We start from the raw sequence: 26802 nt of genomic DNA on the forward strand, positions 1-26802 counted from the left end.
GGAAAAATTCTCAGGTTCTTCAATAGCTACCCCCCACGGGGCCCAGTAACAAACTTGTTTCAGGGCTGCACTCAATAGGCCCGGGCTTCATTACATTGGACTTTTTATGCTGGGTTTTCTGGGTTTTTTGGTCCCATAAGCAGCGTCGGACTGGGACACCAGGGGCCCACCCAAAAATCTTAGACCAGGAGCCCACCAAAAGACCTTAGATCAGGGGCCCGCTCTCAGCACTATTATTCTTCCTCTCCTCACACAACCTCTATTCTCCTAGTCTATTTTCTTTACGTACTATAATCTATTATTCAATCTATTTAGTCTCTTTGTTCTCATAGAAATAGGTAATGGCCATGAAATATGCCAAATGTTTTAAAGCAGGAGGGCCCACTAACACCCGGTCCCACCGGGAGTATACCTGGTATCCCTGTGGGCCAGTCCGACACTGCCCATAAGTTCCAAAACAATGGGAAATCCCTTCCCAGTATTACCTTATCCATAAGAGATTTTACCACCCCTACCTCATTACAGATAGTACCAGAGGGAGTTTCAAAGATAACCATGGCAGTGGGATATTCTTTAACATCCCCATTTATACACATGACCCCTAGAGAGGACCATTTTAGTGTATCACTGCCCACATGGTCAGCGTTTACTAGAACACACAGGCTGAGCAAATAAAGAATGTGGCTTTGCGGTATCACACTCCATTGGTTCAGTAGAGGCACGTAGCAGCTATATGTCCATGTTCATTGCACCACCAACACCGTATTTGAGCCTGGTCCCAGGATGAGGAAATGGGTTTAGTTTTCCCTGCCCCATTTTGCCATGTTTCTGCTGTCATGAATAGGCACTACTTATACAGGTGTCCGTTTCCTTAAGCTTGTGCCCGCATTCGACACACCATATGTGGGAATTCACTCAAATGCTAGTCTCAACAATAACTTGACAATGTAGAAAGGCAAGGACTTCCAGGCAACTTTAACAGAAATCCGTATCTTTTACTCACAATGGAGTGTCCAACAAGTAATAGATTGTAACAGAATTAACAGAACTTACAAGTAGTGCTTATGAATCAGAACAGCCTCTCTTTACATTCTGTGTCTCGTAGAGAGTTCTGGGAGATTTGTATCTTCCCTCTAGAGCAGTCCCACACACCGTATTACTATATATATATATATATATACTGTATATATATATATTGAAAACTTGAAATATATATATATATATATTATTAAATATATTTCTCACTTTCACAATACAGGTTAAAACTCAAAGCAGTACATTACCAAATTTCCAAAGCACTGCTCCATAGCACTCCACAACACTGATTTCAAGGCCAAACATTCCACTAACAGTAGGTTTACTGTAGTAAACTACACATTTTCTAAATCTGACAAATCCAAAATGGGTAAATATATCTTTGTACTCCAAAATTGCAATTTACAGTTTTTCTGAAATTGAAGTTTCATGTCCCTGAATCTGGTGTTTCAGGCTGGCAGCTCAGTAGTGATGTGCGGTTCAGGGTTTTCCTGACCCGCACCTGACCCTAACCTGCTCTGCTCCAACCCATGCCCACCCGCACCCATGCTTCCAGGGTCCTTTTATAGACCCGCACTGACCGGCCCCGTCAATGATGTCACAATGACGTCACAAAAGGGGTGGGACGAGCAGACGCGAGACTATAAAACCGGAAACCCAGAAGTCGGAAGCCAGCATTTGAAGGTGGCGGGCGGGGAGAGCAGGAGAAGAGCTAAGCCCACACCCACCCCCCGCGAGGAGCAGTGCAAGGTTGACCCGAAACAGCCTGACCCGAGGGTAAACACACGGGTCCCACGGGTATCGGGTCGGTGCAGAATTGGGACTGTCACAATTTCCTCCATTTAGTTTATACATTTCTCAGCAACATCTGTGGGAATATTAGCAACTATTATATCAATTCTAACAGCTGCTTCTAAGGAAACTCAGGGATTCTGCTCAGCAGGGACAAAGATATAAATGGAGCAATTTAGTTTGATCAGTTACAGAGTCACTGACATCCCCCCCCCCCAGAGCTGCTTTAGAAATACATAAGATATTATGTCTGTCCAAAAATCCAAGTCCCTCTTATAGTCATTAACTGAATCAGCATCACAACATCACCCGGCAGTGCATTCCCCAACCTCACTGTCCTCATTGTGATGAACCCCCTACTCTGTTCCTTTAAATGAAACTTATTTTCCTCTAGTCTGAAGGGGAGGCCTCTGGTACGTGATTCTCTTTATGGGTAAAAAGGTCCCCTGCTATTTGTCTATAATGTCCTCTAATGTACTTGTAAAGTCTAATCATGTCCCCTCACAAGCACCTTTTTTCCAGAGAAAACAATCCCAACCTTGTCAGTCTCCCCTCATAATTTAACTCTTCCCTCCCTCTAACCAGTTTAGTTGCACTTAGTCTCTGCACTCTCTCCAGCTCATTTATATCCCTCTTAAGGACTGGAGTCCAAAACTGCCCCCATACTCCAGATGAGGCCTCACCAGGGACCTATAAAGAGGCAGGATTATGTTTTCATCCCTTGAGTTAAAGGGATACTGTCATGGGGAAAAAAATATTTTTCAAAATGAATCAGTTAATAGTGCTGCTCCAGCAGAATTCTGCACTGCAATCCATTTCTCAAAAGAGCAAACATATTTTTTTATATTCAATTTTCAAATCTGACATGGGGCTAGACATTTTGTCAATTTCCCAGCTGCCCCTGGTCATGTGACTTGTGCCTGCACTTTAGGAGAGAAATGCTTTCTGGCAGGCTGCTGTTTTTGTTTTTCAATGTAACTGAATGTTTCTCAGTGGGACATGGGATTTTACTATTGAGAGTTGTTCTTAGATCTACCAGGCAGCTGTTATCTTGTGTTAGGGAGCTGCTATCTGGTTACCTTCCCATTGTTCTTTTGTTTGGCTGCTGGGGGGAAAAAGGGAGGGGGTGATATCACTCCAACTTGCAGTACAGCAGTAAAGAGTGATTGAAGTTTATCAGAGAACAAATCACATGACTGGGGCAGCTGGGAAACTAACAATATGCCCCATATCAGATTTCAAAATTGAATATAAAAAAATCTGTTTGCTCTTTTGAGAAATGGATTTCAGTGCAGAATTCTGCTGGAGCATCAGCACTATTAACTGATTCATTTTGAAATTTTTTTTTTTCCCATGACAGTATCCCTTTAATGTCCTTTTTTATACAAGAACTTTATTTGCTTCAGTAGCAATGACACTGCCCAGAATTAGACAACTTGTTATTTACAAAAACCCCAAGATCCTTCTCAGTTAAGGAAACTCCCAACACACTGTCATTTAGTGTATAACTTGCATTTATATAATTTCTGCCAAAGTGCATAACCTGCATTAATCAACATTGAACCTCATTTTCCAGTTTGCTGCCCAGTTTCCCAACTTAAACAAATCACTGTGCAAAGTGGAAACAAGGTCCCTGCTCACCTTCTCGTAAAAAGAAATTAAGTTAGTCTGGCAAGATCTATTACACATAAAACCATGCTGGCACACACTCATAGTATTATGATTTGCTATGAAGTCCAATAACTTATCCTTTATTAAAGCTTTCCTACCACTGACGTCAGACTAACTGGCCTATAGTTTTGAGGCTGAGAACGGGATCCTTTTTTGAATAGTGGTACCGCATTAGCAATTTGCCTCAATGGATCCTGAAAAATTAAGTAAAGAGGTTTGGCAATCACAGAGCTAAGCTCGCTAAGTACCCTGGGATAAATATCATCTGGCCCAGGACCTTTGTTTATCTTAACATGTTCAAGTCTCTTTTGAATTTCTTCATGTGTGAACCATGCATCATTAGTTTTATTACTAGAATTGGGACTATTAAGAAGGAAACCTTCATTAACTGGTGCCTCATTCGTGTAGACAGATGAAAAATACGAGTTCAGAATCTGCGCTTTTATTTTGTTTTCATCAACCAGCTGACCCCCCTCTGATATTAAAGGTCCCACCCCTTCCTGCTTCATTTTTTTATTATTAATATATTTTAAAAAATTGGATTTTTTTTTACTGCTTACTGCAATATCCTTTTCCATATCAATTTTAGCTTGCCTTATAGCTTTTTTGATGATTGGCCTCCTTGTACCTTATAAATGTTTCGGCTGTACCAGCTAACTTGAAAGCCTTAAAGGACCAGTAACATCAAAAAATATTTTTAAAAAATTCGTTAGAAAACAACGAAAAAAAACACCAAGACAAATTAAAATTTCAAAATTGCAAAGCGTTTATTAAGAAATAACTTACTGAAACTCCACTTCCTGGCCTCTTCTGAAACGGCGATATGGCGACCATCCATAGTGCGGTGCTGGATTTGTCCTCCCTGGCTAGCTCCCATAGGCTTCTGACAGCAGGAAGACGGTGCTGGAAAGCAGACGGCTGGATAAAGAGCTGAAGTGCCCGGTGTGCTCCCGGAACATCCTTGTGCAGAGCAGCGCGCCTCTGGGGAGATCTTGCACGGACTCAGCCTCCTACTAATCCAGCCCTGCAGCAGCAGGCAATTCTTAGCGAGTGCCCCAGGCGGATGGCAGGGCACACAGACATCGCAGACATCCCCTCTGGGCGCATCTATCAGCACAGGAGCGTTACATCGCAGGAGCATTACAAGCGGTGTGGGGCTGGTGCCGGCCGGTGTCTGTGTGAGGCGCAAGAGTGAGCGCACACTGACAGCCGCACACTTTTTTCACAGGCAGCAGCAGCACTCGGCCATTCTCATGCACGGATTGCATCGCGCCGCTGCTCGGAAGCCTCCTTAGTCCCGCTCTGGAGAGAGGCTGCTGGGATTGTACCGGTTCCAAGTCGGAGCGATAGAGGCTGTCAGTGTGCGCTCACTCTTGCGCCTCACACAGACACCGGCCCGGCACCAGCCGCACACCGCTTGTAACGCTCCTGCGATGTAACGCTCCTGTGCTGATAGATGTGTCCCAGAGGGGATGTCTGCGATGTCTGTGTGCCCTGCCACCCACCTGGGGCACTCGCTTAGAATCGCCTGCTGCTGCAGGGCTGGATTAGTAGGAGGCTGAGTTCGTGCAAGATCTCCCCAGAGGCGCGCTGCTCTGCACAAGGATGTTCCGGGAGCACACCGGGCACTTCAGCTCTTCATCCAGCCGTCTGCTTTCCAGCACCGTCTTCCTGCTGTCAGAAGCCTATGGGAGCTAGCCAGGGAGGACAAATCCAGCACCGCACTATGGATGGTCGCCATATCGCCGTTTCAGAAGAGGACAGGAAGTGGAGTTTCAGTAAGTTATTTCTTAATAAAGGCTTTGCAATTTTGAAATTTTAATTTGTCTTGGTGTTTTTTTCGTTGTTTTCTAACGAATTTTTTTTAAAAATTTTTTGATGTTACTGGTCCTTTAAAAGCAGGTCTTTTCTTACCCACCTCAACACCAACACTTCTATTGAACCAAAAAGGTTTTGCTTTGCAACAATGTTCCTTGCTTACAAGGGGAATTTTAAAGACTTCCCATTTTTGCTCTGTGTTTAACCCAGTGAAAAGCATTTCCCACTTAATATGTTGCAGAGATGCCCTTATACTGTCAAAGTTTGCAACCCCATTACCTCAGTCAATGTCTGGATAATTGAAGTCACTGTCACATGTTTCATCCCACCAGGTCTCAGTGATACCAATTATATCATAATGTTTAGAGCAATTAATTCCAGGTCTCCCATTTTACCTGACAAACTCCGTGCATTTGCAGCATACAGCCGAGGTTACTACTTTTACTTTTGAAATTTACATTACTTAGTGGAGAATTATATGTTAAGTTAGTATTATTCTGTTTTCCTTGTAACAGAGGGACCTCCTTAGCTGGTAAACTGTATGCCCCCCTCACTCCTCCCCCATGACCCCTTACTAACCCCACTGCCCCGTCTACCCTAGCTTCCCCATAATCCTTTATCTCACCCATCCCCCCCTTGCCTAGTTTAAACACTCCTCCAACCTCTTAGCCATTCTTTCCCCTAGCACCGCGGACCCCCTTCCATTGAGCTGCAAACCGTCTCGACTGTATAGGTTGTACCCCAACGAAAAATCAGCCCAGTGCTCTATTGACCCAAACCCTTCCTTCCTACACCAAGACTTGAGCCATGCATTTAGCTCCCTTAACTCCCGCTGTTTTCCTAAACTTGCTCATAGCACTGGCAAAATTTCAGAAAAAATTACATTGAAAGATGTTCACTTAATCATAGAGCCTAGATCCCTGAAATCACTTGTTTAGGTCTTCCATCTACCATTTATTTTGTCATTAGTACCCATATGCACTAAGACAGTTGGGTCATGCCCAGCCCCACCCAATAATTTGTCAACATGATCAACCACATGCCCAACCCTGGCACCAGGTAGACAGCAAACTGTTCGGTTGTAGAGATCCGGACGACAAATTACCCTATCCACTTTCCTAATAATTGAATCCCCTACAACCACAATCTGCTTAGGCCTGACTCTACTCTCCTCCCCACCACTACTAGAAAAACTGGTCTCCCGGCTGTTAGAGAGGTCAGCCCCATCTAGAATTGCCAATCCAGAGTTCATACTCCCATCATCATCACACAACCTGGCAAATTTGTTGAGATATATAAGCTCCGGATCAGCCTCCATTATCTTTTTACCCACCTTAGATTTTCTAACTGTCACCCAGCTAGCTGCCTCAATATCCTGCCGCTGTTCTGTTCCCCCCATAAACTATCTGACCCCGCTAGGTCCTGCTCAGTGAGCAAGAGACTCCTTTCGAGATTGTCAATCGACCGCAGTGTTGCAATTTGTTGCTCTAGTGCTCTAACTTGAGCCTCCAAAGTGGCAACTGCTCACAACCACCACAGAGGTAAGTATTATTGATCTTTTTTTTCCTCCAAATCTTCATACATATGGCAGACTGTGCACTGAGTCAGACCTTCAATCTTAATAGCACTCATTATCCCAGTTACAGATCAAAACAGGAATAAAAAGAAATTCAGGTTTAGAACAAACTTTTGACCTAGTTTGAACCTCCTTTAGTTTGAAACTCTGGTGTTTACAACTCCACTTACAGATCCCCCACTTAAAGAGCAAACACTTAAGAGAAGCTAACACTAGAGCAAGCTCCACTGGAGTCCCAGGGGTTCTATTTATACAGTCTGTTCAGGTGCAACAAATCAAACCCCACCCCCTCAAACTGAGGGAAAACTAACTGCAAAATAAAGCAGGTTATGACAAATTTGCTGTAAGCACAATAGCACACCAAACTTTTCTATTTAGCACCCAAAACAGAAAAATAACCTGAAAAAATGAATGAAAATAAAACCACAGTATTTATATATAAAACCTTACAATAAGATAGCAGTTAATAAATACTTAAAGGGGACCTGTCACCCTAAGAAATAATTTCAAATTCTTTTCTATCATGTTAGTTGAGCAAAATAAACTTTACTTACACTGTATTTATTATTTACATTTTGTTTCCTTCTGTCTTGGAATTATACAATCACAGCAAGCAGGCAGCAGCCATTTTGTGGACACGGTTATTAAAGGAAATTGTGTTTCACCCCAAAATCTTGTGTATGCACCAGAATGGGGGACCTGATGTCCATGTGCATTGCCCTACACAATCATAGAGCCTGAGGAGGGAAGGGGGAATGTGAGGACATGTAGGAAGTGCTGAATGGAAAGTGAAAGTAACTGACTGCCCCTCAGGGGGGCAGGTAATATTTGATTGACAGTTTAGATATTTAAACACCTTCATAACAGGTATGGATGTTTTAATTAAAACAATTTTTGGGGTTTCATTTTTAATTTGCAAAGGACTTTCATTATGCAGCTTTTTATGTGTAGGTGTCAGGTCCACTTTAAAGGGATACTGTCATTGGAAAAAAAATTCAAAATGAATCAGTTAATAGTGCTGCTCCAGCAGAATTCTGCACTGAAATCCATTTCTCAAAAGAGCAAACAGATTTTTATATTCAATTTTGAAATCTGACATGGGGCTAGACATATTGTCAATTTCCCAGCTGCCCCCAGTCATGCCCCCTCATAACTGTATTTTAGGACCTAGTTAGGCATTTATAACACTAGGGGACTGCCTGCTAAATAATACTGGAAGAGTTATTTACCAGTCCCTTACAATTGCATTCCTAGTAGCAGTCTGTAAGTCAGTGCTCCAGCTTCTTTTAGCTTCATTTAATATTCTTTTTATATTTATATATTGCCTTTAGGCCTGTTCTGTGGTAAATGCTATGGTGTTGTATACTTTATTTACTGAATGAACTATATCAATAAACATCTCTAGTTCCCAAACCACCAAAATATTAACCATGATATTACTGGCCTGCCTTTGGTCTTTTTGACTGCAGACATCAGGTCTGTTTGTAATGAACAGTGATGAGCACTAAAATTCACAAGTTTCGAAAAAAATTGCAGATGGTGAAATGTGGAACTTTACCGCAAATCCATAGATGGTGAAAAAATGTGCCAATCACTACTAATGAAGTGACACATTTAAGTTGATAAAAGTCTGATTGTAAGAATGAATACTCTGAACAGTCAATTCAAATGCCATTCTTTTCAATGGGGTGCTAGTTAGCAGCAGCTCTTGGCGCTGTCACCAACTGGAATCCTTGCACCACAATAAAAATCCCAACATGGAAGGAAGGATCTGGACAATTCTTTTCCATACTGTTTCCTCCACCCCCCCCCCCCCATTTTTCTCTCATCACTAATGGAATGAAAGTTCTTGGGATATCGCGCCTGCAGTACATCAGGCAGTTGTATTGTGAGCTGATGTTTTGGGTAAAGGTAAAGTGTCTGAAAATTACTGCACGTGGCTTGAGCCTAACATTTACTACTCCGCTGTTTAGAAATGCATAAGGTTATTTCCACAAAACCAATTTAGGCAAGGTAAACAGAAGCATTGAATTATTATTAAAGGAGACATATAGAATAAATGGAAAAAAAAAACACGTTTAGTAGGTGATTATGAATAATAAATAGTGTTGGTTTCAAATTAATATTATCTTTAAAAATAGCCCCTTTATTGGAGCTCCTTATAGATGTTCTCTGGTCCCTGTCTGTGTTTCAAATGAGGGGTGGGTGTGTCCTAAGGGTCCCTGCCAGAAGTACAGTAGGAGGGGGACAGCCAATCACAGCCCTGCAATCACACAAGCACTGACAGGTTTCAGTTCCCTATCAGGTCCTGCTAGCTGCTGATTGGTTCCTGTCCTACAGTACAGTGAGCTGAGTGCCGCCGGCTCCCCTGCACAGCTGGGAAAAGGATATGTGGGACTAGTAGGGTTTTTGCAGAAATTCACAATGAAATTATCAGAAACACAACTTTTTTCAGCACTTTTCTTCTATATCTAAAATATTAAAATGCACTGGTATATACTTATGTAGGGATGTGAAAATCTTAGACACCCTTACACTTTACAGACAGGCACATCCCTAGTAATATGGACACCTCAGTGGGTCCTTATGGGGACCTTGTGCTTATGTAACCCCTGCAGTTCACACAGTGTACACTAGTGGCACTGTGCCAGAGTATAAAAGGTTTAGGAACCATGTGCTCTGGGTCCATTGCTTTAGCCCAACCAAGCAGGCTGGAAGGGAATGGGTGATGCTGACCCTAGGCGCTTTGGCCCTAGTAATTAGACAGCTATACTCGTTTTATAGATCGCTCTAGGAGTGATAGAGAGGTTAAATATTTGAGCAGCTCAAGGCTCCACCGAGGAGATTAGAGGGATTAAGATCCCAGGGTATTACTGACCCAAGTAAGGAACCAAGTGTTGAGATAGGGATGTCAGGAGTTTCCCTAGTCTGCCACTGGAAGATATCCTGAAAACTGGGCACTACCCATCACATGCTGTCAACTTACTCTCTGCTGTTTATTCCCTAGCCTGTGGGGATTCAGCCTATACGTGCTGTGAGTATATGCTTCCTTTATGCTGCTGTGTAATTTCTATACTCCATTGTGGATCAATGTGCTAAATGATCTCTGTGCTCTTGTTCAATATATATTGTTCTTGGTTCAACTGTTAAAGAACTACTGGCGCCCATCATTGTGCTATTGCATCAGGTTACAGTTACACTACACCCTTGCCTCCACCTCGCTGCGAGGGCTTACCCCTGAGAAAGAGAGCTCATCGGTGGTCTCAGCCCACCAAGGAAAGTAGAGTAAACGGCCCTAGCACAAGTCAGTTTACTATAGCGCTACACTTATTTTTTACATAAATATGTCTCCTTCAAAGGATAAGTAAACCTTAAAAGGTAGTCAAGGAAGTTGTCAGGAGAAAGAAAGAGGCTGCTCTGATGTTCTTCTGCTTAGGAAAGATGTGATAATGGTTTCTAATTTTATTCCTAAGCAGAAGAACATCAGAACAGCCTCTTTCTTTCTCCTGACAACTTCCTTGACTACTTGGTGGTCAGACTGGTGGGAAACTGACCAGCAGGTGGTGCTGTTGTAACAAAATTCATTCATATTAACAGCACATGTATTCCTTAATATCTTGGAATAAAAATAAAATAAATAATGAATGTACATGACAAGAAAGCTTAGACTAGCCCCCTCATCAATTTTACATTCACTTATTTTAAAGGTTTACTATAGACATCTTATATAGTAAAAGAGTCTGGAACACGTGAAAATGTATTAACTTGTATATTAAAAGGGGTTAATTATGACATACATATCAATAATGTTCCAGCTAAAGAAGGAGGAGCTTTTGCAGCAGTGGGAGGAGGAGCTTCTGGAGTGCAGGAAGTGGCTTCCAATTATAGGCTATGGGAAACTGCAATGGAATGTGCGCTCTGTGGAAAGGTGAATATTGTTATTTCATTAATTTCCTACTAGCCTGCATTTTTTGCCAACATAGCACCCTATATAGAGAGATCAAAATATAGATGATCCAAAGTGCAAAACTCTGGTAAGAATGTGCAATTTTAATGACATGTCATGGCTAATAGCACAGCACAATATTTTACATATTGCAGCCACAATAATTTCTATTCGGCTGAATCAATGTATAACACCATTAGTTGGTGCTATCGGAGTTATGTGAAAGGTGTGTGCTAATGTTCTGAGCTTTAAAAGAGACCTTCCTAATATTCAATAATGAATAATATATTGTGCTGGTTTTACTTTGGGCTTTAAAAATAGCCCCTATATTGGAGCTCCCTATAGATGTTCTCTGGTCCCTGTCTGTGTTTCAAATGAGGGGTGGGCGTGTCCCAACAGTCCCTGCCAGAAGCACAGTAGGAGGGGGACAGCCAATCACAGCCCTGCAGTCACACAAGCACAGACAGGCTTCAGTTCCCTATCAGGTCCTGCTAGCTACTGATTGGTTCCTGTCCTACAGTGCAGTGATGAGGGTGCTATTCTAAAATCATGGATGTTCTTTTCCTTAGGAAATATTTGAGAGAGGTTTCTATTTTTTTCCTAAGCAGAAGAACATCAGAGCAGCCTCTTTCTTTCTCCTGACAACTTCCTTGACTACTTGGTGGTCAGACTAGTGGGAAGCTGACCAGCAGGTGGCGCTGTTGTAACAAAATTCATTCATATTAATAGCACATGTATCGCTTAATATCTTGGAATAAAAAAAGAATAAATAATGCATGTTCATTGGTTCTGAGAAAAGCACTCTCATCAATTTTACACTGACTTATTTTAGAGGTTTACTTTTTAGCCCAAAGTCAAACCAGCACCATATATTATTCATTATTGCCTACAAGGGGTGTCAGTTATACTATATGTCTCCTTTAAGAGAAAGTCTTGAGGAAATGCTAAAATTAAATGCCAAGTGTCCTTTCCTTTTTTACAATAACAAACACTTGTTGCTTGTGCCTAAACTACAAAAAGTAATAAACCAGGGCTTATTTCTTTTGCAGGTCCCCCCTATAACACATTTGTCTTCTGAGATACATGGACATATGTTCAGGTACAATCCATTTATTCAGTGTATTATAGTTTTTCCATTCACCTTTGTGTTATCTGAAATAAAAGAAGTGTCAAATAAAGGCCTTCTTTATTATTACAGGCACAGCTGCTAGGCCAGGCATCAAACACAATTCTCTAGGGATTTGCACTGACAGTAAATGATGTTGTACCCAGTGCCATTGTGCCTATTCTGCCATTTATGTCGGGTGCACCATAGTGAGGTGCAGGGGAGCCCAGTCATTGACAGCTAAAAAATACAGTACTTTTTGCACAATTGAGGAGAATATGAATATCAGGGCAGGGGACAGGGGAGGACTTCATGCCTCAGAGAAACCTTGCACCATGCACTCCAGGTGTAAAAGTGGATAACAGAGCTGACTAAGAAAAGAGTGCCCAAATCATAACCCCTGTGCCACTTGAATGCCCGATAGGCCCACTCCTGGTAACTACAACCAGAGAGGCAAGGAATGGCCAAGGCAGTAGAGACTTGTTTGTAGACATCTATGTTAAAGGGGCACTGAAGTAAAAAGTGGTCCATTGTTTCCACTTCCCCAGAACATTCCTCCCGTGGGCAATCACGGTCATCGGTGTGTCTGTACTTCAGATTGTCATTAACATAGAGCTTCCCATGGAAGGAGCACCAGACGACATCCCTAAACTTTGGGGGGTCCTTGGGGAGTTGACTAAAGAGAGCCCTGATCTCAACACTTTGTCTGGACAGTCCTTCAGGGCCAGTGATGCATGAAAGTAGGAACCCAAGACTCTCCCGTCGATCTCCCTTCTGGGAGAAGCCCTGATCTCCCCAACAGACACACACCACCGCCTCATCAACTTCAGACTCACTACGACATAAGGTGGGAGAGCGCCACGTGGAGCATGTATGCTCTTTACCAAGCCACCTCTCTGCCAGCACTCAAGGTAAGGAAGGACCCAAACTCTGAAGATTTCCACCCACAAAGGAGGCTTCTCCAAAAGGAGGTTGTTATAGTTGTACTTAATAAAGGTGTTCACAAAGAACACAATGGGGTTCACCATACCAAGACCCCCTCCTTCCTTTGTAGGTAGGTAACATTCCTTTTGATGAGGTTTGTCTTATTCCCCTATAACAGTTGGAAGAAGAGACCTTTGAAAGCCTCTGGCAAAAGGCACACGTGGCTGAGATAGAGAAAGATTGGAATCAGTTAGGTTTTGATAAGATCCGCCCTTTCTCTGAGGGTATATTTCAACCCTTTCCACCGGTTAACCAGAACACCTGCGGTTTCCAATTTGCACTCCCAGTTTTGCTTGGCGTAATCACCATGATCAAATTCAATGCCAAGAATTTTAATTTTGGGCTGGGCCACTGGGAAGACATCTGGGAGACTGAAGGCAGGATCTCCCTTCCCCATCCAGAAAGTTTCACACTTATTCTGGTTAATCAAGGACCTGTAGGGCCTCTCGTAGTCCCTTAGCATACGTGCCACAGTCTCTGCCTCCTCCCCATTAGACATGACTACTGTGACATCGTCTGCATAAGCGGAGACCTTCACGGCCCTCCCAGGAGACAGAGGAACCCCCGCTAATGCATCGGCCTCTATCCGCCTAATGAGGGGATCAATGGCAAATACATAAAGTAGAGGGCTCAAAGGACAGCCATGTAAAAGTCTTTAATCCACGGAGCACTAGACCAGGTCGGCAGTTAAAATGTTTAAATTTATTAAAGATTAAATAGTATACATGGACATACACCAACAGTGTATCAAACAAAGCCCATGCTTTACGCGTTTTGTGGCTTCAATGCCACTTCCTCAGAAGGACAGCCCTGTCTGACCACAGGAGAAACCCCAAAGCTCTCGGGAAACTCTCTGCCCCTCTGTACAAAACTTTTAGCCAATTGATAAATTTGCCCGGAAGACCATACCTGTCAAGGAGTAACCAGAGATACTCATGGTTTATCCTATCAAAAGCCTTTGACTGATCCAAACTCAGCAAATACTTACCCCACTCGCAGATCCTGCACCGCTCTAGGACCTCCCGGATGTCAAGGACAACCTTAATCTGGTCCAAACCCTTGGACAGGAGAATAAGAGCTGAGTGTCTCATAGAGGGAGGGAGTAGGCCCTCTTCCAGGGTGCTATTGAAAACCTCTATGAGACGAGGGGCCAGGATTTTAACAAACTGTTTATAAAATTCAGCCGTTAGGCCGTCAGGCCCTGTAGATTTTTTGAGGCCGAGGCCTTCAATCGCTGTCCTGACCTCCTCAACTCCAATCTCACACTCCAATTCATCAAAAGGAATGTTCTCATCCTGCAGAAAAGGGGTCTCTTCCAGAAAGGAAGACATACTGGCCTGGTAGAGCCCCTGCCCCTTCAGCATAGTAGTTCTTAACAACTCTGAGAATACCAGGGACCGAAGTTTCTAGCACCCCAGCCTCATTTTGCAAGCCATGTATGGACTTGCGGGAAAACACTTCCCTACAGATTTTGAAAGGGTCAGGCGAGTGGTGCTTCCCGTAGTCCCTCTCCAAAACCAGGGAAGAGTACCTGTCATACTAATACTCCTTCATGAGGACATGAACCCTGGCAACTTCCCCACTTTGGCCACCATCAGACACCAATATGTCTAACTTTCTCCTGAGAGCTTGGTAGGCACGATCTTTATCAATTTGTATTTTGTTAGCTAGGCCTCGAAAGACTACTGCTGCCCTCTTTTTGACCATCTCCCACCACTCTGCCTTAGTGTTGCAGAAATCTAATAAGGATTCTTGAGCCTGAAAGAAATCCCTGAAGGACTGATTTACACACTCCTCCCCCAGGAGGGCCAAATTCAGGTGCCAAAGACCCCTTCCCCTCTAAGGAGACTCTGAGACATTCAAGGACACTCCCACCATACAGTGATCAGAGAATTCCACAGCTGTCACCTCAGAAAGAGACACTAAAGTCCTGCTTAACAAAAAACCTGTCTATCCTACTCCTACACGTTCCTCTTAAAAAGGTGAAACCTGTGTATTACAGCACTAAGCTGTGAGAGGATGTGGGCATAGGGTAGGACTCACAAACAAAACTCCTTTTAGGGAATGAGCCCTTTATTTAGCATGGCAACTTCACATAACAGGTTTTTCTCAGAGTCTAGATCAGTGATCCCCAACCAGTAGCTCGCGAGCAACATGTTGCTCTCCAACCACTTGGATGTTGCTCTCAGGGTCCTCAAAGGAGGTGCTTATTTTTGAATTCCGAGCTTGAAAGCAAGTTTTAATTGCATAAAAACGAAGTATAGTGCCAAGTAAAGCCTCTTGTAGGCTGCCAGTCCTCATAGGGGCAACCAAATAGCCAATCACAGCCCTTATTTGGTACCCCAAGGGACTTTTACATGCTTGTGTTGCTCCCCAACTCTTTTTACATTTGAATGTGGCTCACTGGTAAAAAAAAGGTTGGGGACCCCTGCCTTGGACAGTACAGTATGAGGGTATAGCTTATTGTGTGCCCAGAACATTCCTTCTCTGTATATTTGTATTTATACATATGGGAAGGAGGTGCCATACTGTTTCCCTTAGACCAGTGATCCCCAACCAGTAGCTCGTGAGCAACATGTTGCTCTCCAACCCCTTGGATGTTGCTCCCAATGGCTTCAAAGCAGGTGCCTATTTTTGAATTCCAGGCTTGGAGGCAACTTTTTATTGCATAAAAACCAGATGTACTGCCAAACAGAGTCTCAAAATAGGTTGACAATCCACATAGGGGCTACTAAATGGCCAATCACAGCCCTTATTTGGGTCGCCAGGAACATTTTTCATGCTTGTGTTGCTCCCCAACTCCTTTTACTTCTGAATGTTGCTCACTGGCTCTAAAGGTTGGGGATCCCTGGTCTAGATGGTAGCCAGCCTGCATTCAATGAGTCTGCATGAGGATAATGCCAGGGTTGGGCACTGCTACTACTGGTCACTGGAACATGTGGGTACAGCTGTGATGGTTTACAGTTGGGCAGTCTCTGTGATCTTCCATTTGTATAAAAAGTCTTAACAAATTGGAATTCTTAAAAGCCACCTTTGTAAGCCAGAAAGGGAACAGCCCCTGTCGTAAATGCAGAACAAGGTTTGAGTCCTTTTGCCAACCACAAGGGCCAATCACATGATAGGCCAGGCATGCCATTATAAGGACCAATCCGACCATGAATTATAATGGTGCAAATCACAGCTAATACTGTTTGGCCAATGGGGTGCCATTTGGTGAGCATGCCCAGTTTAGTCTGAATGTAGGATCCAGACAGTACCCAGCTCTTGGGGTCATCTATGTGTATTGAGTTACAGAGTGTGCTGGTTTGTTTGCCCTCACAGTAGGGGTCACTTACCAAAGAATGCAGGCCTGGCTATCCAACATCAAAAAACACATAGGGAAAGGAGCAAAGGTTATCATACACATACCATTTGTTGAAGCAGTTAGAAGCAACTAAGCCATAACATAATAGTTGTCATTTTTCCCTCCCGAAGTAAAAAGTTTGTTTTATCACAATTTCTCCCCCCTTCCAAATAGTGAGCCTGCTGGGGGCCTATACAGGTTCCCAGCAGCCTCACTAGCCAATTCCCATACAATAACATGTCCGTAGTAGAGAAAAAATAGTCTCTTAGGGCTATTCCACACGGGGAGATAGGCACGCGTTTGCGGTCGCGGCGACAAAGCGCCGCGCCAGTCGCCGCGACCGGCGCAGGTGACAGTTTTGTATGGGCGCCTATGTAAAAACGCCTGTGCTAACCACACAAGGCGATGCGCTTTTCAACAGTCGCCTGAAAATGCCTCGCCAGGCGACTACTTCCGTGTGGAATAGCCCTTAGAGTCCTGGATGGAGTCTGTCCCAAAGCCCCAATGTTCTCTCCCCCCTCCCATGCAGTTACAGTCCATGACACACAGTTTGGTTGCAGATTTCACAAACAATTCCCAGTCACTGAGCAAGTAATTTGTTCCAGGGCAAAACAGGGGTATACTTTGAATACACCACATGGTAAATGTGAAAAAAATTGGAATGTAACCTGAACCCACAGGATTTAGGGAAGATATTTCAGGGCAGCCATCATCAATCCCCTCTCCTCCATCTGGGTTATCCAGTAAATGTCATGGTTCTGGCCTCCAGGACAATAAAGGGGCTTTCCAGGGAGAAGGGGACATTCAAAAGTGAAAAAGTCTGTATTCCCCTTCCCAGCAGTCAGGCCAGGTGACTCATTGTCATCTAACCCCAGTAACAAGTGAGAGAGTATTCCTAAAGCTTTTTCGCTCTGGCCTTTTCTTTAGTTCCACATTACCCCCAACCTTTCTAGGGGCCATAGTTGAAACATCACACAGTATGGGATCCCTCCACCTGGGGAATGTTGAGGGGATGACACTGGGACTCACCAAACATGTACTTTTCTGTGGGGTGTTCATCTGATCCTCTTTAACCATCAGCTGCTCCTTTGGTGATGGGATATCTTCCTCTTTCTCCTCCATGCAATCTTTTCCCAATTCTTCCAGTCCGGAGATCACACAGCCACTGGACTCCACACTGACAGGGTTTTCACTTGGGGAAGTCACAGCCTCTGCCAAGCCTTTAAATGGGCAGCAACCAAGCTCAGGTTCTGCAAGCATTTCTTCCCTACGACGATCTTCAAATTGTAGGATCCCCACATAGTCTCTTATAATATCGAGCTCCCGATAAACCAGTACACCTAACCAGTCCCTCCTTTCCTCTGTATCATTCATGCCAATGTATCTAAACCGGATTGTATAGAGGCTCCAGAACTCCTCCTCTAGGTCACCCACAAAGGTGTTGTAGTTACAGAACGTCTGTTGGTCCCAGAGCTCTTGCCACTCCACCCAGATGTGGGGAAGGGGGCGCACTATGTCGGAACTATACTTGTATCTCCCACCTGGTTGGTGCATTGTGCTCTGCAGGACATAGTAATCAGCCTCCAGGTCTGCCTCCATCCTTACCAGCTGTTCTTTTTTCCCTCCCAATTAAAAGTTTGTTTTATCACACCATGCAGTTAGGGAAGTGGCAAATGTGCACATCCTCTAGACCGGCCTGACTAACCATGCTATTAAGGAAGATGCTATCGTAGCCCAGCCGACCTGCAGCACCTCCCCTATCCATAGGCCTAGTCACGATGTTAAAGTCACCTCCAAACACTATCGGCTTGGCTGTAAAAAGAAAGGGCTTGATCCTGCTAAACAGCTCCCTCCTCGCCTTCAGTGTCTGAGGGCCATACACATTAATAAGGTGAAGATTCTGCCCGTTCAGCAGGATGTCCAAGACCAGACATCTGCCCATCTCTACCTCAATCACCCGTTTGACTGTTACCTTATTGGTCTTAAAAAGGACCGCCACTCTGCTGTAGGTCTCGGCCACAACAGACCAGTGGGAAGGACCGTGCGTCCATTCTCTTTTAGCTCTATGGAGCACCTGTAGATTACATAATCTGGTCTCTTGCAAAAATAAAATCTCTGCCTCAGTTTGGGAGAGCAAAAAGAAGGCCACTTCCCTTGCACCTACAGACTTAACGCTCGCGACATTAATGGTCACGACACGTATTGGAGGGGGTACAGCCACTTACAGGGTGATTAAGATGAGGAGGTTTCTGCCATCATTTTTGCCTTCCTATCATCATCAGAACATTCCCTCTTTGCAGAGATACCAAATGGGAGTTTCTCTGCTTCAGCAGGATCAATATTTTTAAATTCAGAGGAAGAGTCAGCATTACAAGAACTTGCAAGCTCCCTACTCACACGCTGCTCCTCCTCTGCAAACTCCTGCTCCTCACTTTCTACCCCCCAAGATAATGGGGCAAACCTATTTACAGATAGGGGAATGGGCCACCCCCCTCCTCATGAACACATGAATGGGCACTCTCTGCACATTCCTCATTAAAAAAAATTCGGTGATCCCCCAACCACTCACAGTCTTATAAGCCTTCTTTTTGGCCTCAGCAGATTTAAAGGGTTTACCTGCCTTAACCCAATCCCCCAATATGTTTTTAACAATGGATAGAGCCACACTTGGCAGCTCAGAAGGGGGGTCTCCTGAACTACCCATTGGGGGATTGGTACCTGACCTCTAGGCTGATCCCTCCCTCTTCCCCTTCCCCTCATGGGCCTAAAAGATGTTGGAGGCTGTGGGGTTTGGGAAGGCTGTGGAGTTTTGGGATGCTGAGATGGATTATGGGGGATGATTGGGTCAGGATCAGGCATAAGAGGAGTCATCGCAACAACCTGACCCAGTGGGGCTTCGGTCTCAGGCTCCTCCGCTTCCATCCTGAACTCCTCATCAATGCTTTGCCATGACATAGGACAGGAACCGTACGCATGGCCAAGCACTCTGTTCAAGTTGCACCTTATACTTTTGGGACAGTGTTTGGCAACATGACCTACTCCAAGGCACATGGCGCATTTCAGTACATCGCAACTGATACTGAAATGCCTGGTGGAGCCACACTTCCAACATTCCCTGGACTGGCTGGGATAAAAGCAATAGACTAAATCCCAACCAATGTATGCGGAGCTGGGGATGTGCTGGGGGACATTGCCTACAGTTTGCAGGCGGACTTTAGCTTGCCAGCTCCCCGTCCATATACCCCTGTGCCCAAAAACCTTCTCCAACTCTCCTATCTCCCCATATCTTTTGAGCCAAACCTTGAGATCTGCAGGGGGGATGGACTCATTCTCTAGAAGAAGTAGCCGTCTTGGTCTTCTTCTTGGCCATCCTCTTTCTTTTCTGATCTGTCTGATACTCCTGTTGCCCAGCAACTGCACCTTTGTACTGAGAGTTCTCTTGTTTCACTACCAGCTCTGTCCTTTTCCAGATGAGATGTAGTATGAATGGCTGAAACATCTGGTTGCTGTGAGAGTTCCCCAGAAACAGTTGGGACATCTTGTTTCTCTGCGCTGTTATTTGCAGCAGTGTGGCAAAGTGCCTCTGTTTCAGGCTTTTCCTCAACTGACTGCTCTGCGTTCCTTACAGATGGTCCATTCCCAGAGTTCTCTGCTGCAGCCACATTAGCATTAGGTTTCTGTGCCCATGCGGCCAACACAGCAGGTGCCGACTGCACCCCGACATTCTCAGCTGCTGCTGCTGTACCCCCAGATTGTGGGGCTGCCTGGGAGACTCCCAGAGACAAGGGCTGATTCTGGGCTGGGGCAAAGCAGGGAAATCACTTGCCACATAAACAAAGTCACTTACTTTAGGCAGTTGTTTCTGTCTCCTTTGCTTCACCTTCTCCCTTGGGTCAATGTCCTCTATTTCCTCAGAGGAAAAGACCATTTTTGTGGTCTCAGAGTGCAAGGAGATTCTGCCGCTCTAATCTCTCTGAGAAGACCCGGTGTTCCAGTAGGGGGTACCACTGGGGGGTACCTGTAGGTGTAACAGTGGGGGTACCAATGGGGCTGGCTGGTATGGCTGGAGGGCCCCAGAGCTGTCAAGCTCCTCATCACTGGATACCTCCTTGATCGCTCTGCTTTTAAGTGACGCTTTGTATTTCTCCTCCTGGCGCCTCTGCTCCATCTGCCGGAACCTCTCGGCATTATCAAACGACTCTTTTACAGGACCAATTCCATTGCCAAGAGTTTCCACCTCCTGCTCCAAACTGTGCAGTTTGTCACACAGGGCTGCAATTTCCACCCGCTTTTTAGGCAGGGCCAGACTGTATGCATTTGCACACGCATGTCTCTTGTTCTTTATCAGAGTCTTTAGGGTAGCAATCTCTGCCTTTTTCTACTTGTACCTCTGTATTCCTTTTATCTCTCTGTACAGACTATGAGCAAACTTAGGGACTGTTCCTGCTGAATTGTGCTTAGTACAGGGAATACCTATGCTGTCATAGTTTTATGGGATCTCTCTGTACAGACTAAGAGCAAACGTAGGGGCTGTTCCTGCTGAATTGTGCTCAGTACAGGGGAATACCTATGCTGCCATAGATTTATGTTATCTCTCGGTACAGACTAAGAGCAAACGTAGGGGCTGTTCCTGCTGAATTGTGCTCAGTACAGGGGAATACCTATGCTGCCATAGATTTATGTTATCTCTCTGTACAGACTAAGAGCAAACGTAGGGGCTGTTCCTGCTGAATTGTGCTCAGTACAGGGGAATACCTATGCTGCCATAGTTTTATTGGATCTCTCTGTACAGACTATGAGCAAACTTAGGGGCTGTTCCTGCTGAATTGTGCTCAGTACAGGGAATACCTATTCTGCTATAGTTTTATGGGATCTCTCTGTACAGACTATGAGCAAACTTAAGGGACTGTTCCTGCTCAATTGTGCTTAGTACAGGGGAATACCTATGCTGCCATAGTTTTATGGGATCTCTCTGTACAGACTATGAGCAAACTTAGGGACTGTTCCTGCTGAATTGTGCTTAGTACAGGGAATACCTATGCTGCCATAGTTTTATGGGATCTCTCTGTACAGACTATGAGCAAACTTAAGGACTGTTCCTGCTGAATTGTGCTTAGTACAGGGAATACCTATGCTGCCATAGTTTTATGGGATCTCTCTGTACAGACTATGAGCAAACTTAAGGACTGTTCCTGCTGAATTGTGCTTAGTACAGGGAATACCTATGCTGCCATAGTTTTATGGGATCTCTCTGTACAGACTATGAGCAAACTTAGGGGACTGTTCCTGCTGAATTGTGCTTAGTACAGGGGAATACCTATGCTGCCATAGTTTTATGGGATCTCTCTGTACAGACTATGAGCAAACTTAGGGGGCTGTTCCTGCTGAATTGTGCTTAGTACAGGGGAATACCTATGCTGCCATAGTAAGCACAACAGATAAATAAAACAACCTTTCACAAATGTGCACACAATTAAAGTAAGTATGGTTACAGTATGGGTCTAAAAGATTATCAATAGATTGAAGTTGTGAAACTCTAGTACAGGGGTCAGCAACCTTTACTATCAAAAGAGCCATTTTGCCCCCTCTTCCACTAAAGAAAAATAGTCTAGAGCCGCAAAACATAACACAGCTTATAAACTTTTAAAAGTTTTGACCTTTTTTTAATTTTAACCGCTACAACAACAGAATACAACAAACAGCGTGCAGTGTGTATATGTATGCGGGTTAGGGTAGGGTGCGGGTCGAGAAATTCTCCACCCGCACATCACTATTGTAAGCACTTGTTGATTAAAGGGCCACTACCTTATTATTTTCCCAGTGGAACTCTCTGTACAGGTTATAACAAAACACAGGGGAGTAGTCTTTGTTAACTGTGCATTTGTTTGTAAACTTATGGTATGGGGATCATAATTACAATTAGTTGCTTTCTCCCCACACTCGAATGTGCTTAGTACGAAACTGTCCATTGGACCCCATTTTGCATTACCAATAATTTTGTGCTGTTGTGGTGTCCGGGAGCTGCTATCTGGTTACCTTCCCATTGTTTTGCTGATGGGCTGCTTAGGGTGGGGACAAGGGAGGGGGTGATATTACTCCTACTTGCAGTACAGCAGTAAAGAGTGATTGAAGTTTATCAGCGCACAAGTCACATGACTGGGGCAGCTGGGAAACTGTCAACATGTCTAGCCCCATGTCAGATTTCAAAATTGAATATAAAAAAATCTGTTTGCTCTGTTAAAAATGGATTTCAGTGCAGAATTCTGCTGGAGCAGCACTATTAGCTGATGTGTTAAAAAAAACATGTTTTCCAGTGACAGTATCCCTTTAAGGAAGACTTTTAGGATAAATTAAAAAAAACTAATTTTGAAGGCAATTATAAGTAATATATGGTGTTGCTTTTACATGGTGCTAAAAATTAATATTATCTATAAAAATAGCCCCTTTATTGGAGCTCCCTATAGATGTTCTCTGCTCCCTGTCTGTGTTTCACATGAGGGGTGGGTGTGTCCCTGCCAGAAGCACAGTAGGAGGGGGACAGCCAATCACAGCCTTGCAGTCACACAAGCACAGACAGGCTTCAGTTCCCTATCAGGTCCTGCTAGCTGCTGATTGGTTCCTGTCCTACAGTGCAGTGAGCTGAGTGCACAGCCTGGGAATTCAGGGAGCAGAGAGTGGAAGAGAAGGGAGGGATTATTAGGGTTTTTGCAGAAATATTCAATAAATCAGCCTGAAACACTACTTTTTTAAGCACAATTCTTCTATATCTAAATGAGTATAATGCACTGGTACGTTCTTTTACACAAAATGGCTCATTTAAAAGAAAAAATCATGACATTTGCCGGTTGCTTAAAATTTTCTTTATGCAAAAAAAAAATTTTCAGTTGTGGAGCCCTATAACAGTTTTTTTGACTGTCGGATTTGGATTTGATTGTTGCTGAATTTTCATTTATAGAGCACATCTGCCATGGAAAGGACTCTTCCGCTGCGCCGAAACAGGAATACAGTTTCTTATAAATACTCCTGCCTTAATCGACTTTGAACTTGTTTCCTGGGGAAATTACTTGAAATCCCTGCAGGAAAAGAGTTTAGAGAATGTGGGCCCTCTGTTTAACATCAGAGTTCTGTCTGGGCAGGTATCAGCCGTGTATCTACCTCACTACGTGTGTCTGAAAGGTAAGCTCCATTCTGCATTCCTCACAATTTAGTTAAAGGGGTGGTTCACCTTTTAGCTAAATTTAAAGGAGACATATAGGATACAAGAAACCTCCTAGTTTTGTAGGCAATAATATATACTATATGGTACTGGTTTTACTTTTGGCTGTAAATCCATATATTGTCTTAAATGAGACATTTTGTGTAAAAAATGTACCAGTGTTCTCTGGTCCCTGTCTGTGTTTCAAATGAGGGGTGGGTGTGTCCCTGCCAGAAGCACAGTAGGAGGGGGACAGCCAATCACAGCCCTGCAGTCACACAAGCACAGTCAGGCTTCAGTTCCCTATCAGGTCCTGCTAGCTGCTGATTGGTTCCTGTCCTACAGTGCAGTGAGCTGAGTGCACAGCCTGGGAATTCAGGGAGCAGCAAGTGGAAGAGAAGGGAGGGATTATTAGGGGTTTTGCAGAAATATTCAATAAATCAGCCTGAAACACTACTTTTTTAAGCACAATTCTTCTATATCTAAATGAGTATAATGCACTGGTACAGTCTTGTTTTTCACACAAAAAATCTCCTGAAATGAATGTAAATGACAAAGGTGCTTAGAATAGCCCCCTCCTCAATTTTACATTTACCTATTTTAAAGGTTTAGTTATCGTATAATGACCAAAATAGAACAATAGTGATCTTCCAAGATGTGATATCTGTTAGGCTTGCATTGTAATGTTGTACATTTATTTTTTTTTAGATCGAGATGTTGATGTTAAGAAGTTTAAAATCGTTCATTATAATGCTAAGGGCATGACTCTGGAATCACCATCGATAACGGAACCTTTTTATGTCGCACTGGAGAATCCCACCTTCTCCTTTATTGGAGTTGTTTATAAAGTAGCAAATTTATTTCGAGCTAAAATCCCGGCTCACGGAGCTGTATTTATATACGGCAGATTCATCAAAGGTTATACCATTCACCTCTACTTCATGCCACAGGACCCCTTGGTAAAGCAGGTAATTCACTAGTATTGATGTATGGGAACATGGAGCTTTTTCAGTCACTTGGCTTGTGTAGTTACTGATCATTTATGTCTTGGATAGCCAACAAGAGAGATGTGACCCTCCATGGTCTCTTTTTTATGGTCTCCTCTTTGCTTGTGAGCTCATTGTCTGAAAACATTCTTTTCATTGATTCAAGCCTGCCGAGATGTATATGGGATAACTGGAAGCAGTTGGGCAGCAGTAATGTACAGTATGGCATTCATCAGTGTCCAGATGGCTTATCAAACAGGAGAAATAGTACAGAGATGCAGCTTCTGGCAGTTTCAGCAGACTAGCTGTCAGCAGTGTCATTTATACCAAATACTTGGGGGCCGATTCATTAACTTCGAGTGAAGGATTCGAAGGTAAAAAGCTTCGAATTTCTAAGTTTTTTTGGGCTACTTCGACCATCGAATGGGCTACTTCGACCTTCGACTACGACTATCGAAGGATTCGAAGTAAAAATCGTTCGACTATTCGACCATTCGATAGTCGAAGTACTGTCTCTTTAAAAAAAAATTCGACCCCCTAGTTCGGCAGCTAAAAGCTACCGAAGTCAATGTTAGCCTATGGGGAAGGTCCCCATAGGCTTTCCTAAGTTTTTTTGATCGAAGGATATTCCTTCGATCGTTGGATTTAAATCCTTCGAATCGTTCGATTCGAAGGATTTAATCGTTCGATCGAAGGAATAATCCTTCGATCGTACGATCGCAGAATTTGCGCTAAATCCTTCGACTTCGATATTCGAAGTCGAAGGATTTCAATTCCTAGTCGAATATCGAGGGTTAATTAACCCTCGATATCCGACCCTTGATGAATCGGCCCCTATGTGTTGCAGTCTGGATGTCACTTTACTGGTCTGGTTCCTTTCAGTTGTATGTTGTTCTGTGCCTTCTGTCCCCTGATCAACAAGAAGTGCTCCATCCATATGACATGGCACTACTTTATCTTTAGGCTGTGCACAAGAAGGAGACTGCAAATGGATTTTTTGTTGTGGACAAGCCTCCAATGACAAGAACTGTGTACACTCGAAAAAAATATCTCATAAAAGGACCAGCAAGTGCAAAAATAGATCCAGAGGTGAGTGGCACATACATATTATTACAGCAGATGCCTTCACATGTTAAAGCCCATTAGAGTAATTTTTCCACCTAATTTAAAAAATGTGGTTCTGTTGGACCCACAGTCACAGTACCATTTAAATCATGTTCATCAACAAAACAGATTAAACAAATTACCTTCAATGAAGTCGGGTTTATATATTCAGTGCTTTACAAATAATAGCAACAACAAAAAAGAGAAGTGATTGGCCAGATTGGTCTGCTTGTAGCACATACTTTGTTGCTAGAAAGGTTTCCAACTTTGTCATCCATGATGAAACCCCCTTCCGTCGGTGTCAGTGAATGCCTTTACCATGTGCCAATCTAGAGAAACCAAATTAATAAAACAGCCGAATCCAAGTGCCTGGCCAAACCTAATCGAACCCTGAAAATCACGTAACTTTAGGTCATCCGACCAAGGAAATTGCAACATTTTTCAGTGTGTAGATTTTTTTCTCATACTTTGCCCTTATGTGCAAATGAATGTTTGGATTTGGTTTGGGATTCAGCAGAATAAGAAGTGAACAATTTGGGATTTGTCATCTCAATTCCCAAAAAAGTGAGAGGTAGTTAACTGACCAATGCAAAAATACTACCCCCATGATGACATAAAGTTCAAAATAATCAGAGGTGTATAGGCAGTAGGTTGTTTATACAGAGCTCATCATCTATGGTTAAATGAACTCCTCTAATAACAGGGAAGATAGAACCTATGTTCTATCCAGGCTATTTTTCTAATATTATTCCTTTCATGTTCCTGACTTTTCTCTAAACCAATACCACCTCCAATGCAAAGCCATTGGAGCTTTCAGTTGTCACTTATATTCAGTTGTCTGTTGCAGGATCTCAAGCTGCGCTTTGATACCATACCAGAGATGTACAATTACAGTGAGATCTACCTGACCAGTGTAGATAAAGACATTATCTTAAGAGTGACAAGTGAAAGGGATGAGAAAATGGTGTGGAATGCTACTCTGAGGAAAGGTAATTTTTACTGCTACTATAACTAACAAGCATTGGCACACACACACATTATATAATATTCAGGCAGTCTCCAAAGGATTTGGCCAGCTAAGTGGGTCCTAATTTAGAGTTTTGGACACCCAAGTTGGCCCTTAGCATAGCTTGGAAATAGTTTGCCTTTCCTAGGTTAAAGGAGACATATAGGATAAACTGAAAAAAAAAACCCTATGGAGGTAGGCATTTACTATATATACTATTTGAAGTTGGTTTCACATTGTG

General features: G+C 43.5%; 1 protein-coding gene across 2 annotated transcripts in view; it reads left to right on the forward strand.

Moving 5' to 3' along the window:
- Window positions 1–26802, forward strand: part of LOC121398819 — a 104470-nt gene that overhangs the window by 72656 nt on the left and 5012 nt on the right. Inside the window, exons 11-17 of one of the 2 annotated variants that reach the window (XM_041578155.1) lie at window positions 9900–9926; window positions 10708–10820; window positions 11888–11937; window positions 23226–23446; window positions 24174–24433; window positions 25415–25540; window positions 26403–26544. In XM_041578155.1, the coding sequence (XP_041434089.1) occupies window positions 9900–9926; window positions 10708–10820; window positions 11888–11937; window positions 23226–23446; window positions 24174–24433; window positions 25415–25540; window positions 26403–26544 (939 nt within the window). The remainder of the gene's footprint in view (window positions 1–9899; window positions 9927–10707; window positions 10821–11887; window positions 11938–23225; window positions 23447–24173; window positions 24434–25414; window positions 25541–26402; window positions 26545–26802) is intronic. The other variant, XM_041578156.1, reaches the window with a different exon arrangement.

This window comes from Xenopus laevis, chromosome 9_10S (assembly GCF_017654675.1).
Source record: "Xenopus laevis strain J_2021 chromosome 9_10S, Xenopus_laevis_v10.1, whole genome shotgun sequence".
NCBI lineage: Eukaryota > Metazoa > Chordata > Amphibia > Anura > Pipidae > Xenopus > Xenopus laevis.